The sequence below is a fragment of the Leptosomus discolor genome, chromosome 3 (genome assembly GCF_034619465.1).
Source record: "Leptosomus discolor isolate bLepDis1 chromosome 3, bLepDis1.hap2, whole genome shotgun sequence".
NCBI lineage: Eukaryota > Metazoa > Chordata > Aves > Leptosomiformes > Leptosomidae > Leptosomus > Leptosomus discolor.
Genome location: NC_141393.1, coordinates 45,528,093 through 45,543,286, shown reverse-complemented (window position 1 = coordinate 45,543,286; position 15,194 = coordinate 45,528,093). Strand labels below are relative to the sequence as shown.

The 15,194-nt window shown below is 35.2% G+C and overlaps 1 protein-coding gene across 3 annotated transcripts in view; it reads right to left on the bottom strand.

Annotated features, from left to right (window-relative positions):
* The window catches only part of FUT8 (fucosyltransferase 8), a 68,807-nt gene extending 55,347 nt beyond the window's left edge, over positions 1-13,460 (bottom strand). The window contains exons 1-4 of one of the 3 annotated variants that reach the window (XM_086462789.1): positions 13,258-13,460; positions 5,140-5,255; positions 4,825-4,987; positions 4,014-4,094 (exon numbers count right to left, since the gene is read on the bottom strand). In XM_086462789.1, coding sequence (XP_086318915.1) covers positions 4,014-4,094; positions 4,825-4,987; positions 5,140-5,255; positions 13,258-13,460 — 563 coding nt within the window. Of the gene's footprint in view, positions 1-4,013; positions 4,095-4,824; positions 4,991-5,139; positions 5,256-13,257 lie in introns of all 3 variants that reach the window. The other 2 variants (XM_086462790.1, XM_086462791.1) reach the window with 2 other exon arrangements.
* Positions 13,461-15,194: the final 1,734 nt, after the last annotated feature.

Genomic DNA, 15,194 nt, shown 5'->3' with positions numbered 1-15,194 from the left:
AATCCTCTACTATCATTAGAAGTAGCTCCACAACCACAGCCACATTTTAAAGGATTTTCAAATGCTCTCTTTCACTGGCCTAAGAAAACTCTTTCCTGTACTCTTTCCTGTACTCGTGATGTAAGCAATCAGTATACTCCCCTTTTACTTTACAGAAATATATTTCTTTTAAATATTGGCATAAAGTAACTGAAAATACAAAGCCTACCAATAAATAAAACATTTTTTCTCTCAGCAGCTAAATAATTTTTCCTATTCCTAAGGAAAAAAAGTGTTGTCCAAATTTTATTTTTTATATTATTGGCCACGGTGACCATGACAAAGCATGACAAAGCAAAGGTAGCAGGCAAGCTTAAATAATCAGCCTTACAGATGAAATATAATTATTTTCCATCATTTTTGAGGTAAAAGGAATGATGACAGAGTCCTTACACAGTCTCAGTGACTCAACACTTTAGGGAAAGGCAGCTTTGCTCAGTACAAACCATAAAGAATGTATAATAATTTGTGGGAAATTCTATTGATTCATGCAAGAGTTTTCAGACAGTATCCACAATCTTTTTTTTTTTTTTTTTTTTAGAAAAAATTTACTCTTTTAAAACTCTGAAGTAAATCAGGAACTGAAAAATTCACAGATGTTATCACACAGAAATTATTATAGGGCAGTGCAATTTTAATGAGTCACAGAGACCTTCTTTCTTTGATTGCTACCTGCTGGGAAACGTGCATTTTTTAGGTTTACATCTGCATGGTGCTTTTGCGTGTGACAGACCATCATGATAGCTTATTAATGCAGATTTAGAAGACACACAGACTAATACCAAAGACCAGAGTCAGGCTCCATGTGGAGAGCTAAAAAGTAGATGGACCAGTGATCCATGAGTCCAAGATAGCTAAGTGCAGAAAAAAGATGAGCCTGCATAGGATCATTAGAGGCTGTTGTGGGTGATAAAATGGAAGAAAGAATTTCAGACAGTTGCCTTGCAGATATTTAGTAAGTCAAACTTGGTCACTCGTTGTGTTACTAACCAACAATATCAGTTTGCTGTTGTTATTTTTGTTTCATATCATGAATTAAATCTTGGAGCTGCTCTTAGAAGAAATTTGCTCCTGGAAAGCAGAATGGAACAAAGAATCTGGCTATGTATTTCATTTGCTTTTGATTGCCACAAATAAAGGGAGGAAGGCAGCCATTTTTAATACATTTTTAAAGATCAGTCTAGAGATTTATTCCAGCCGTATGACAAAATTACATTTAAACATCCTAGAAACTTTACATCAACGAATAAAAACTCAAAGAAAAAACTGTGATACATTCCATAAATTTCAAAGGAAATAAGGTGAAAATAGTGTGCCCAAACACTGTGCATCCAACCTCGGCCAGCTACCACAAAAGCTGCTGACAGCTGCTCCCCCAGGGGAGAAGGAATGCAACTAACTCCATGACAGCCACTGTGCAAGAATAGGACCAACCATGGCAACTAGAGGATCAACCTATTCTTTTTGGTTATCTCTATACCAAACAGTCTTCCCACTGTTAAGATGAAGTTACTCTCAACAACCCACTTCCCTATGGCAACTACAGGGATACAATTCCAAATTCCCTAATTCAGGAAACTCTGCCTTGGGCTGCATTGTTTCTTAAACAGGATAGTGAAATACTGGACAAACACATCTGCCAAGACCAGCACTCTCCAGGAGAAAATCTACGCAACCCTTAGGACACAGCCAAGAAATCGTGATTGAAGCATCCAACATGAGAAGCACTATCATTTTTGTAGCAGATCATTTGCATAGCAGCACCAAGGCAAACAAAGAACTCTTAATACTACTTATCCAGAGTCACAGACACTGTCTGTAAGTTTATAATCCATTAAAAAGCAAGTCTTCTCTATGACACAACAGAGTTTCCTCACAAACAAAAAAAAATAGATACTAGCCACTTTCCTTACCTAGCTATTTCATCATTTGATCACTACCCACCCCTTTCTCTGCTTTCCCACATAAGGAGGGCAGTTCAAACTGCTTTAAGTACTAACAATTAATACTAATATTTCTAATCCAAATATTAGATTATAATATATATTAAAATATCTACTATACTTGTTTAGGAATATATACAAAAAAATAAGTAATACGAGCTTCACATGCAGTATTCCACTTATCTAAGATACATAGGCAACAATTTTTTAAGACATCACTGTCAATAAAAGGGCATTTGGCAACTTGTTAAATCCCTTAAACACATGTACTTAAAGGAAAAGAAAAACAAAACCAAAAACAAACCAAAAAAAAACCCCAAAAGCTGTGATTCTCAGAGTGAATAAGAGCATCTAATCTCCTCATTCTAAACTTATGTTATGGTCCTTTCAGAACAAGAGACCAGATGGACTGTATGGAAGAAAAAAGAGCATGCTCCTTCTCTGCGGAGCTGCTTGGCATCCCAGTGGAAAAGACCGCCACGAGACAGCAGTGCATCACAGGCCACAGGCCAGGCACACAAGAAGCCGGGCATTCTCCTGCAACTCACGCACCCAGACTGAAAGATTAAAGGGAAGGAAGCAAACAGCCTGACCTCAAAGGTGAAAGAACAAACTTCCTCAGGACTAGAGGCAACCAAGAGGAGCATTCTGCAACACAAGATAATTTTATTGCCTGAAGCCAATGTTGTAAATACACCAAGAACACAGGCTGAATACTGTAGAAACATTTTTGTATCTGTTTTCTCTTATGCAATTCCTTTGAATTTCTATATTGTAAAAAAATTGTCTGTGTTTTATCTGGCTGTTTGGTTTCAGCTTAAACTAATTTAGTCTTCTTTGGGTACCTTGCCACACTGGAAGGTCTACAAAGATCTACTACTAAGACTCAATAGGCTCCAGGGCATTGTGCCTTTGATAACCACTGTGGCTGTCTAAAGAACACTTCTATTCAACAAGAAAATTCTTAACTAAAGGAAAAAAAAAAAAAAAAAAAAGAGCAGCTATGATTCCTTGTATCATATGCAAACTTCTTCCAGTACCACGGTGGGTTCAGACTTCCACAGTGGGATTCATCTCAAATTCCAGAGGTCTGCAAGGCAGACTTTTATTATTCAATGCAAAGGAGTATGCATTTCTAGTATGGGTTTCACCTCATCCTGAAGTACTGAAAGATGTGAAGATAAGGCTGCCAGAAATACAGAAACTTCCAAGTTGGGCTTAATGAATTAATAGTCATTGGTGTAGGAAGGAATGGAGTAACTCATCCTAGGAGGCGAGGACATAAAAACTTTCTAGCATCAAACACATAATATGATTCAAGGTTCCACCATGGCAACTGCCTGATGTGATCCTGGCTATATAAACAGAGTAGTAATGTGTACACAAGTGATTTTGTTCCCATGACGGACATCAGTAAGTCTGGCATTAGACTATTTCCCCCAGTTTTGGCACAGATATTTTAAAACGTACATCAAGAATCAATGACCTGAAGTCCAAGAAACCCAAACGGAAATAACTTCTCTGGAGGACAAATATTTCTTAGTGGAGGTAACTATTGAAACAAACTATCCAGGAAAGTGGCAGCTTCTCTGTCAGTTGACTGTGTAACTGAAGATCTCGTCTTTTGGAAAATTCTGCTTTAGCCAAGCACTACTTTTATTTCAGTCAACATACATAATTGCACTCAGCAAAGAAATAATTGGATGAAATGTAATGGGTTATTTTATATAGATGATAACTCTTGATTATTGAATAGTCCCTTCTCACTTTAAACTCCATCAACCCAAGACAAACTGGCGTTTGGAATTGTGGAATATTAAATTACAAAATTTAATGGACTATATTATTTGCCCACATTAATAATCAAATTAATATTATTTTAATATATGTTTTAAATAGTGTTTAAATTATTTCCAAATAATTCAAAATTCTTACTTTCTTTTCCTTTTACTACAGTATTCTTTTCAAAAGCTCATGCTTTATTACTGATTTTCATACATGCAGATCTCAGCCTTTTTGGAAAAGAGATACCTGTTTAAGGTGATATAGTTAGTTAATTCAACTATTTTCTTATGATTGTTTACTAATGAGACACAAATTGCCACTGCAATCCTGTTGGGAAGAGAGTTATAAACGCAATAGACAGATTTCACTGACTTTTTAATACTTCCTGGATTAATTTTTTTCAGAGAAAACTCATACAGAATGTTTTAATATAATACAACAGGTACATCAACAATGGAGAGGCCGGAAGATTAACAACTGAAAATGTAATTCCAACACATCTATGAACAACATGACAGTGTAATTAAAGACAATTTCTATCTGAAATATTCTGTTAAGTTCTAACTACAAAAAGAAGTGACTTTTCAGAATGACTATTAATCCTGAAATTAAGGTACTACCCAATTTTAAACTAATTCAAATTATGTAATATCCCAATGATCAATGTAACTTATATTCTTCTGTTTATGAAAGGCACAATCAGATACCTTAAATAAATATTTTTAAGGTTTTTTAATGGTTTTGTTATACATACAGATACGCACATATGCGCATATATACACAGATGCAACTGAAAAGCAATAACTGACACCCAGGACACAGGTCTTCTGATTAAAATATGAAAATATATCAAGTCAAAGGGTCATACTCTAAGCTGCAGTGACATAGGCTGGATACATAATTTATGTCCCATGAAATACAAGCAATATCAAACATAATATTTTAGCCCACATGCCAAGAATTTATCCTAAGAGATTTTTAAGCAGTGTATCAGTAGTTTAGTCACATCAATCCATAATCCTTACAACACAAATGCAAAATCAGCTGATACAAGTACCTTTCCTGATGACCCAAATCAGACAGAAATTCATCAATGTGTCTTTGCAGTTCACTTCCTTCTAGATTTTTCAACTTCTTCAGTTCACTCTGGAGGAAAAACCAAAGTTCCTTAGCTCCATTTTCAACCCTCCTCCTCAATATTTCATGGTCTTTTCCAAGGCCTCCTATTTAAAAAAAAAAAAAAAAACAACAAAGAACACAAACCATAAAAGCATCAGCCCTTTCCACTGAATTATTTGCTAAGAAACCAATACATTTGTGATATGGAATACCAAAACTTGTTTTAGAAGTAAAAGAAAACTTATCTACCAACCATCTCCTGTCCGCTTCTTATAGTTTTCTATCTGTTCTTTGGCCTTTAAAAGTTGCTCCTCTAAAGCATGTACCTTTCCTGCAGCTGGTCCCTGATCAATAGGACCATCTGGTATCCTAGGATATAGGAAAAAAAAATATATGATTTATAAAGATAATTGTTATTTGATAAATTATTTGCATTAACAATTCAGCTCTCCTCTCATTTTTGTTCCATACTGTTTGCTGATAAGCCTTCTTGGCACTTTCTCAAAATCAGAAGAAATTAAACATATCAACATAAATAAAGATTTAAAAATGTCAATCCCATAGGAGAAAAACAGTGCATAACACACCTGCAGCACGCAGATTCATACTGGTGTTAAATTGTGCTGTTTGCAAGACTTCCACTCACTGACAAGACTAGGGTCTACTTGTGAAAACAGTATTTGCAGCAGCTTAACTCAGACCAGTTGTTGGACTGCCTGGCACACAAGCAAAGCCTAATAGAGGGATGTGCCTTCACAAGACTCAAGTTCACTCAACTTGCCTTGGCTTACTGCAGTAAAAACGTTTACTATGCTAAGGTTATTAGATAAAAGGAGCTAAAATGGGGGGGCGGGAGGGGGGCATTCTCCTAAGCTAGTTGTTTGGACTTTCAAAAACTACAGCATTTTAGGATAAAACTAAAATAACTTATTCTTTTTGCAGTTTTGTCTCTACATCTATTACCTCATCAGACTTGGAATTGCTGTCTTCCTCACTTTCATCCAGTCTCAAAATTAAGGAAAAGGTTCTTCTCTGCAACCAGCACAGCTTGCTTGTTACTGCGCTCTACAAGTACATCAACTGAGTTGGAGATAAGGCAACATTTGAGGGAAAAGTGTTTGAATTAAAATCCTTATCTATGCTCATGGCATCATCTATGTAGATAACTTCTAGTGCAGAATATCCTAGGAATAACGCATACTTATGAATAAAAATTCCTGCTGAAAAACACATACATTAAGTTTTCATACCAAAGTAAGTCCTGACAACTGACTTGTTCCTTAAAATTTCAGAAATGAGTTTAAAGTAAGTTTATCTAAACTATGATGATTCTAATCAAAAATAAAAGAACATGTCAGTAAGCACCTAGCACAGAATATCCTTCACTTACTGCTACGACAATGTTGTAATTAAGTTATAAATGCAAAATAAACAAAATTACAATCCACTTACATGGGTAGCCATGATAATACAGCAAATAATGGGTTTGTTTGAAATATTTTTCTCAATACTTACAAGGTGTGATTTTTGCATGCTGTTTTCTACCATTTTATAGTACATATAAATTATCTTTTCTATAATTAACTCATATGAAATAACGATATTACTATATAAACATCAAAAATATTATGTTGTAGAGATAACCCGTTTCTGCGTTGTCTCTCGTTTAGTAATCCAGCTACACTTAAAGACAGAAAAAAAGACTTCTGTGTACATCATCCTTATCACTGAGGCCACTTTCTCATCACCTTCATGTAACACAGAGGGGCAATGGCAAAGTAGCAATCTCTAATCTGAATCTCTGAAGGCAAAAAGAACCACTCAAGAATTAATTGTAGTGACATTCAATTTAGCTGGAAGAACTGCTATACTGTGTAAAATAATTGTAAAAATGCATTATAAAAACCATTCTAACCTTTTCCTATTTCCAAGGTACTTAAAAGGTTACACTACTTTATCAGCAAAAGGAAAAATGTCAGATTTCACAAGTTTACACTCAAATATTTTCTCATTCTTTCTTTTATACCTTTCTGAGTTCTTTGTATGAAGCTAGAACTACCAAAGCCACATTATGGTCAACTTTTTTCTTCTTCTTTCACTTCCCCCTCCCCAAGAAGGAAATTATGTTTAATGATTAATGACCACTAATACAAACAAGCAAACAAACCAAAGACTATACGTTGTTCTAAAAGAAAACCTCCTCAGTAAATAAAACTGAAAGAAAACACTCAATGTTACATGCAAATAAAGAGCAAGAAGCATCCCTTATCAACTGAAATCAGCACAGCCCTGTTTAGTGCTGATTTATATCCACTGACGATGTTCCCCTTCCCTTAATTTAGAATTGCACAAAACCCAGTAAAAAGAGCAGAAACACAAAACATATAGTTCAGTGATTTTCCTCCCTCACATGTTGGCCTGTACAATACCCTCAGCTTCAAACTTGAGACACTTTAAATACATGTGAGAGAAAACAGTACTCTAAAATAATATTTACATTTTTATCGACCCAAAGCTATTCGTGTATCCTAGTCCCTTTCAATGCTTACTACAGGCTTACTGGGCCCAACAACTGCACAGAGTACCTGACAGAAGGGCTTTAATAGATTTGCTTATGGTTAATTGATCCTGAATTTGGATTCCATACCAGCCTCAGCACCAACTACATTAAAGCAACTGTAGTGCTCTTTTAAAACAAAAATCCTACCTCTTCTTTCTGAAGCTACACTCAGAACTATGAGAAAAATGTGTAGAAATACTGATGTTTGATTTTATTTTTTTGATTACTTTTTGCCCTTTTCCACTCCTGCTCTACTTTACAACACAACATCCTGCTAAGATTAAGAAACAGGTTATCATATTTACTAAAAAAATTGGAGGTTCTACAAAATGTACTATTTAATAGACTCTGGGAAGTAAATATACACGGAATGTGATGCATTAGTAATATGAATACAATACAAATACATTTAACAAGATCCACTATTACCCTGAAGAGAACTCTGAAATTAGTGGCTTCTATAGTGCCAGGCTTATCTTCCAGGAGAGGATACCACTAATAAACCATTAAAGATAAAAATTTGACCATCACCCAGCAAGACACAAAGAAGCACATGAATACTATGAACCATTCATGTACTACAAAAACAGAACTCTAGGACACAGATGAAGGCATACACACAACCTTTCCTGTTTCCATTTAAGAAAATCAGACATTACAAAAGTAGTAATTTTAAGCTCTCCTCCTCCTAAAAGCCTTATATCATCCAGATGCAACAGTGACAGCCCGTAGCAATCACATGTTAATCCTACTACTAAGTAAAATTTACATTGCAGGTGAACAATCAAACAACATTATGTAATACTTTGATTTGATTACAAAATTTGTAGTAAAGATTTCTCTTTTTGCTGTGAGACCTATGACATCTGTAGTAAGTAAAATAACCACCTATAAAAAACTAAATTTTATTACTCTTTTGCACTAATGGGATCTAGACTGCTACTGAAATCAACCCAGATTTGCTCACACAATATTGTTTATAAACATGTAAGGACTCTGGTAACTCTACAAATCTCATTATACCACAGTATTCATGAACATAAATTCTAAAACTCAGGCAATACAAAACATCTTTAATTCCACTTATCTTCTGCATCACTAATATACATCTCTGCCTCTTTTACAGCACAAGAGTAAGGTTTTTACAAAGCATCATATTGGCAAAAGAAAAACTACAGCAACTTCTCACCTAAAGCTTTTTAAATGCACTGTAAAAACTAAGTGGTGCCTGAAGTCATTTCAAGTCATCAGAAGTGCACCACAAAAGTGTACTCAGTTCCTAGAGGAATACTTTTATTTCAGGCAATTTTCAAAAAGATGTGACTGTTCCAACTTGCACTACTGCAAAAGAAGATATTGAAAAAAAATTATTTGAAAATAATCTCAACAAAAAACCTTACAAAACTACAAACTACTCTTAACCAATATGGGTAATAAATCACAAATATTCAAAAAAAAAATCAGAAGAACACGACGTAGTTTGTGAAATCAAACATACAAATATTGGGGGCGGGGGGAGGGGGGAACCACCAAAAACAAACAAACAAAAAGACAATAAACAGACAGACTTCTTGCTGCCCTAAAACCTTAATTCTACTCATCATGCATCTTCTGGGAAAAGAAGCAACCAGGGAAAAAATTACAAGATCAAATACAATTTAAGTATCATACAGCAATAAAAGGGCTAAGCAAGATTTTATAAAGCTTTGTCACAGATAGGACATTTCTCAACTTCTGAATTGTTGATTTTGCATGCACATAAGGTGTGTTTCATAAGGCATGTTTTTGGTTTTCCTGTTGTTTTTGTCTTTGGGGATGAGCTGCTACATAAATTGGCTGTAAAAGAGCATTCAAATCTCAGAGCAGAAAGATCACTTCTTGTCATACACCAGCATTCATGGATGACTGGAGGATACGAAGCACAGCCCAGCACCTATTTGCAACCATCCCAGAGGACTGACTCTTCTATCAGGCAAGAAGGAAGCCAGAGAAATCACAAGAACCCATTAAAATAGGAAATGCTAGGTAATTGAAATGTATTGTCCTGAAATGTATTTTACCATATAACTACGGTCCCAATGTAATTAAAGATGAAATACCAGTTTTCTCTAACTTCAAAATGGAAATTGTTACAAGAACCTCTACTTTTATTAAACTACTGAATTCTTGTAACATACCTGCTTTCTGTCCCTTCCTCCCTGCCCTAACTAACTGTTATTAATGGCACAGCTAGATACTACGGTAATTTTCTACCATTCACAAAGCTTTTTTTCCCACTATGATAAATTTTGTTAACTTGGAGCTTCTCACCATCCAGAAGTTTTCTCTAATTATGTCAAAATACTTTAACTAGTGTAGTTAATGAGAGGCCTGTTTATTGTCACAATTTTCCAGATAGGCACTCTTGTCTTGTTTAAACTCCTCTCAAAGTAACCTTAAGTTAGTTATTATTGAAATATGCTTAAATTTGTGCACTAGCTTAACCCTGTTGTGTGCCATAACATACTTTGTACCTTCACCGCAAAAAGCGCACTTCTTTTCTGTTGGAATAAAAAAAACCACTCCGGTTGTCTGGATACAAAATCTTAGTGGATAAGGGCAGCAAAAATACCTCAGTGTAAACTGTATTGCCGAGTTGGATTTTATTACCTTTACAAGCTATCCTGATGTAAAGACTGCCATCTTAACCACAGCCAGTATCAGTACCAGAGTTTTCAGTACAAAACCAAAATTTCTAGCAATTAAATCATATTCAAATAATAGTTCCAGCCTTTCTGCCTTCGATCAATACAGCCTAAAGCAAATTACGTCTTCACTTTAAGATGTTAACTGGAGCAAAAGTAATCTCTTCTGTCTAATTCTAATTCAATTTCTAAAGTTAAGCAGTGTTTTGTTTCTTTAATATATGTTCATAGCAGCAGTGACCTCTTCCAGGACACAGACACTGAATCCATGGACTGTTGGCTAATGCCTCATTTTAAATAGCCATATTGCTATAAAACTGTAAATAGGACGATTTTAAAGCTAGCAGTTATTTTTAACACTACTTGTTCTATTCGGCAAACAAAGAAATTCTATATACTTAAATTCTGTATCACATTTATGATTTAATATTTTAATGACACAGGTTGACCAGGACTTTTCTCAAACTTATTTGTGAAGTTTCTATAAAACCAGTACCATGGATTTCGCTCAATAAAAATAATGAAAAGGCTCTGCATTGTGACACACCACCTCCCTCCAAGTCTACTACTTGACCGAACTCAGATCACTTCCAGCAAAAAACTCTGCCAGAGTATCTTCCAGTCCCAAGCCAGTTCATTTCTGGCCAGCACTGACTACTGAACCTGGAGATGTGTTTCTGTTCAAATTGGCATTTAAAGTCATTTTAGGCTTTCTCATGCAAGGGTTTCAGATTCTGCTCTGGTTACATACAACCATTTTGAAGAAAGGTCTCAAATATTTTTCAGCAAAATGCACAAAAAAGAAGCTGTACGGAGTCCAGTTAAGACAGTTTCAGATCACCTAATCTAATTCTAGAAACTTGCAGCAATTAACTGAAGCATCGAGAAGGAATGTTGGAACGTTATTTCTAACATGTTTGGATTAGAACTAAACTAATGTTCTTATTTCTATAAATCATGGAAAATCATCAACAGTATAACCTATTATTTAAAACTTAGCCACTGAAAATGTAATATTTATCTGAATATATATAGGTTAGGGAAACAGAGAAAGGTGTTTAGAAAAAATCATCACTGCATAAAATGTACCTTAGCCTGTATGTATGCATCTCCTGCCTCTACTACCTCCTTCTTGAGAGGAAGAGAATACTCTGTCATCAGTAATATCAAGAACATTTACTCTTCCAGTCACTGGTTATATTACAATCACATTACCATCTATTCAAGTCAGCCAAACATGGGGGGCTGAAAACATGGAGGGCAGTAATCTTTACATTCAAGGCCAAATATTTCCTCCTCTGAGGCAAGAAACCCTAAGGTTGACTATTATTGTCTAATACTAAAGGATTTTAAAGATACTGTATTTATTAAAATAAGTATCTTTCTTAAGTTTCTTCATAGCAGCATACTCTATATCACACCATTTTGTCAACAAAAATATATTAAACTTTTTTACCAATGCAGCTGTTACCTATTAATCTATGTTATATATTAATATATTGAGCTCAGAAAATGACAGCCCACTCGGCCACTCATGGTCTTATTATTCAAGGTGAAGATTACCTATGCTTAGTGCAGAGGGCGCTTGAGTCAGCAGCATTTCTCCACCTCTGTGCAGCACCACATGAATGCCGAGGTACTTTGTCAGGGCTGACACGTTCAAAACTAAACTTTGTTTTTCTAAGCCAAGAAGCTTCCTCAACATGCAGCCATACCTACAGTGCATGCCAGAAAGGAGGAACGGAGTGCAGAGAAAAGAAATTTTTGTAAGGCAGGGAAGTCTACTCAGCCTACCAGGTCAAATAGCCCTGGCTCTACATGAAAGAGAGAGAATGCACCAGAAAAAACATCAGAACAGGGCTAAGGGGATAGGTATTCATTTCACTGTGACAGAGTCCATGTGTTTGATTTCATTCACATGAAGGGGAGAAACAAACTGACTTAAAGGTAAGATAACAAGAAAAGGACTAGAACCATAAAACACCCAAGTAAGGAAAACAAAGATTCGTGCAATTCCGTAATTTTTCCTATGATTTATGAAGCAAAATAGCAAGGTAGAAGATCCAAAATGGCATCTGCTCCTAAAGGGTATTAAAAGGCAGGTCCAAAATCAGTTTCTCCTTGCCAAGCAAGAACCACCCAAGAGACATGCTGAAGACTCAGCTGCCAGTGCCCCTTGCTCTCCATGACCAGACCACTGCTACACATAGTGCAGTCCTGGTGCTTGTGGGTATGTAGATGTGAAAGAGACAGCAAGTGAATCCAGCTCACTTAAGAGATTTTAAAAATAAACATCATCCTCCCATTCTACAAATTCTTGTATTGAGCTTTGCTGTTCTCTAGCTTCCTACAACATAGGAAGCCTCTGCACTTGTGCCCACGATCCATCAGGACTTTTAGGTTGCGTTGGTGATGTCCACATACCGAGGTCCAATCTGGCTCTAGCACACATCCTGCCTAAGAAGCTCTCCCTTGCAAGTTATTAGGAAAGGGGATACCAGAAGTCTATGTTAAAAGCCATCCATCTCAAAAGGCAAAAGAAAACACTTTAAATTGTAATTGTACCCATCTATAATGTAACAAATAATTTTAAAAAGAGAGATGAACCTACTATTTTACAAGTATTGCTACAAGTTTAGCAGCAAAGCAAAGAAAAAAACTTAGTCAAAAGAATTCATATAATGCATCAGTCAGCTGCAGCTCATCTTCAGAAAGTCCATGTTTATCTCCAACAAGCTGCATGAATGTTTTCAGCACTTTTAAAAGAAGCTCTTCCAGTTACTGCATCAGAAGTGTAGAAAAGTCACTAGCTGTTCTATTTGGTTTGAACATAATTGCACTTGTTTGAGTTGGCATTGAGGAGTTAATCACATACAGAACTCTGTTATTGTGACAGTAACATTTGGACACCATTAAATAATAGCTGTTAAATAATGACTATATTAGACCAAAACTAAATGTACATCATTTGTTTAAAGGTTTTGCAATATATTTTCAGTTAGTTATAGCACTAATTAAAACACTTATCTACACTTTTAAATGTTAAATGATTTTACAAAAGAACCCACAAAATTTATTTCATATTTCAATTGTTTTCTGAAAAGTTTTAGTTACTTTTAGATCCTACCTGAGAGATTCTGCCATCCGCCTTAAGTCTTCATTTTGCTGCTTTAAACGTTCAAGTTTAGCAAGTATCTTGGATAATTCACGACTAGAGTGATCTGGATGCTCACTGTCTCGTACCAGGTGTCCACCGATATAAAAAAGTAAAGTTCCCCAAGCAAAGAGGATGAGCATAATCCAACGCCAGGAACCAGTCCATGGCCGCATTTTCAGAAGTCCAATTCACTACAGAATGCTTCTGCTCACAAAATAACAAACATTTTAAGTCCTTTGCCTGTACAAAAGTGGACAACTTCAGTTCCTCTGCTTCACTGCATTGTGCTGGAGAAAAATTATTCTCAGTGTTTATCTTACGGCAACTCCTTAGAGAAGATCCTGCTGGGGATGTACATAGAAAGTATTAATATTGCATCATTCTTCGTCCATATTCTGAGAAAAGAAAAAAAATCTGAAATTATAATTCTGATATATAAAAATATATTGGATTGCAATTGAGATAATGTATTGCCATTAACATTCAGGAATGATGACAGACAATGTTACTACTTTCTGTCAAGAAGAAAAAGAAAAAAGCTTTTAATTTTCCCAAAAAAATATTCTGAGTTCAAGAATGAACTACATAGACAATATGAAATTAATTCTGCATTTGAAATGGCCAGATGAAATGCTACTTTTCATAAGAGAAATATTTACCAATTTGTGTGTCATTTCACACATTAAAAGAGTTCAAAAATAATTCTGTGATAAATTTAAGTTGCCTTCACTACCAACAGTTCAATTATAAATTCATCTTCATTTCTTCACTTTTATGAACTCTCTTCTCCATTTTTATCACAACTGCCACCGTGTAGCAGAAGAGTTACAGCCATTCTAACAGTATATTCTACTATTTGCAAGTAGATTGGCTTAGTAGCAGCTGCAATACCAACTAAGCAACTTGCAAGCACTGCAAAGAGTCTAAGCAATAATTTCTAAACAAACAATCCATTGTATATCTTACTCTTGAATTTATAGTGGCCTCTGAAACGTCTATCTAAAATAAACCCCAAAATTTTATTTCTTGCTTAAAATTGCAAGATGACACAACTTTTCTGTTTACCTTTACACTGTACTTGCTGAAACAGCTAAGAACACTGAACACTGAAGAGGTACAAGAGGGGGATTTCAAGTAGAACCTATGTGGCACTGCTATATTCACACATTGGAAAATCAGGCATGACTAAAAACCTCATTTTTGGAAACATTTTTCTTTAAAACTATCAAAGCCATTTTAACAGATGTTATTATTAAAACTATAAAAATGCAAAAAAATGCTCTGAAGGTAATACCTTCTCTCATCTAAAAACACTACACCTTTTTAAAAAATGCAAAATCAACTCAACTCTTTTTCTACTTGGCAAAACATCATTCAATGAGTGTAAGAACCTCCTCATTATATCTAGAATAGATTTTAAGATTTAACTGATCAGCATGTCCAAAATCTTAAGTACTTCTCACTTCTTTTCCTCCTTCTCTGCAATGTAGCATTTCTACCTTTTGCAAAAGGCATATATATGCCATTTATACTCAATTTCCAAAATAACCTGTATTTCCAATTCTCAAATCTGTAAATCCACCATATTTCCTCTGAGATGCTATCCACATCCACCTTCTCCTAAATTATTTTTCTCTGTTTAATCCATCTTTCATCTTAACTTCTTTTTCATTTAATTTAGTTTTTTTATTCTGTTCTGACTCACTTCAAGTTTAGAGAAAAGGCTTCCCAACCAGTCATGGAAATATGCCTGTAGCATGCACTTCCAGACACAGAAATTCTAACATAGTATTTAAAATGCTGAAAAATTTCTCTAATTATCTTGCAGAAGGGGTTTTGTTTGTATATTTTTGAAAGAGGCACAAAAATTCCACTTAAGTCTAGTAAGATAAACTATTTGAAAATTG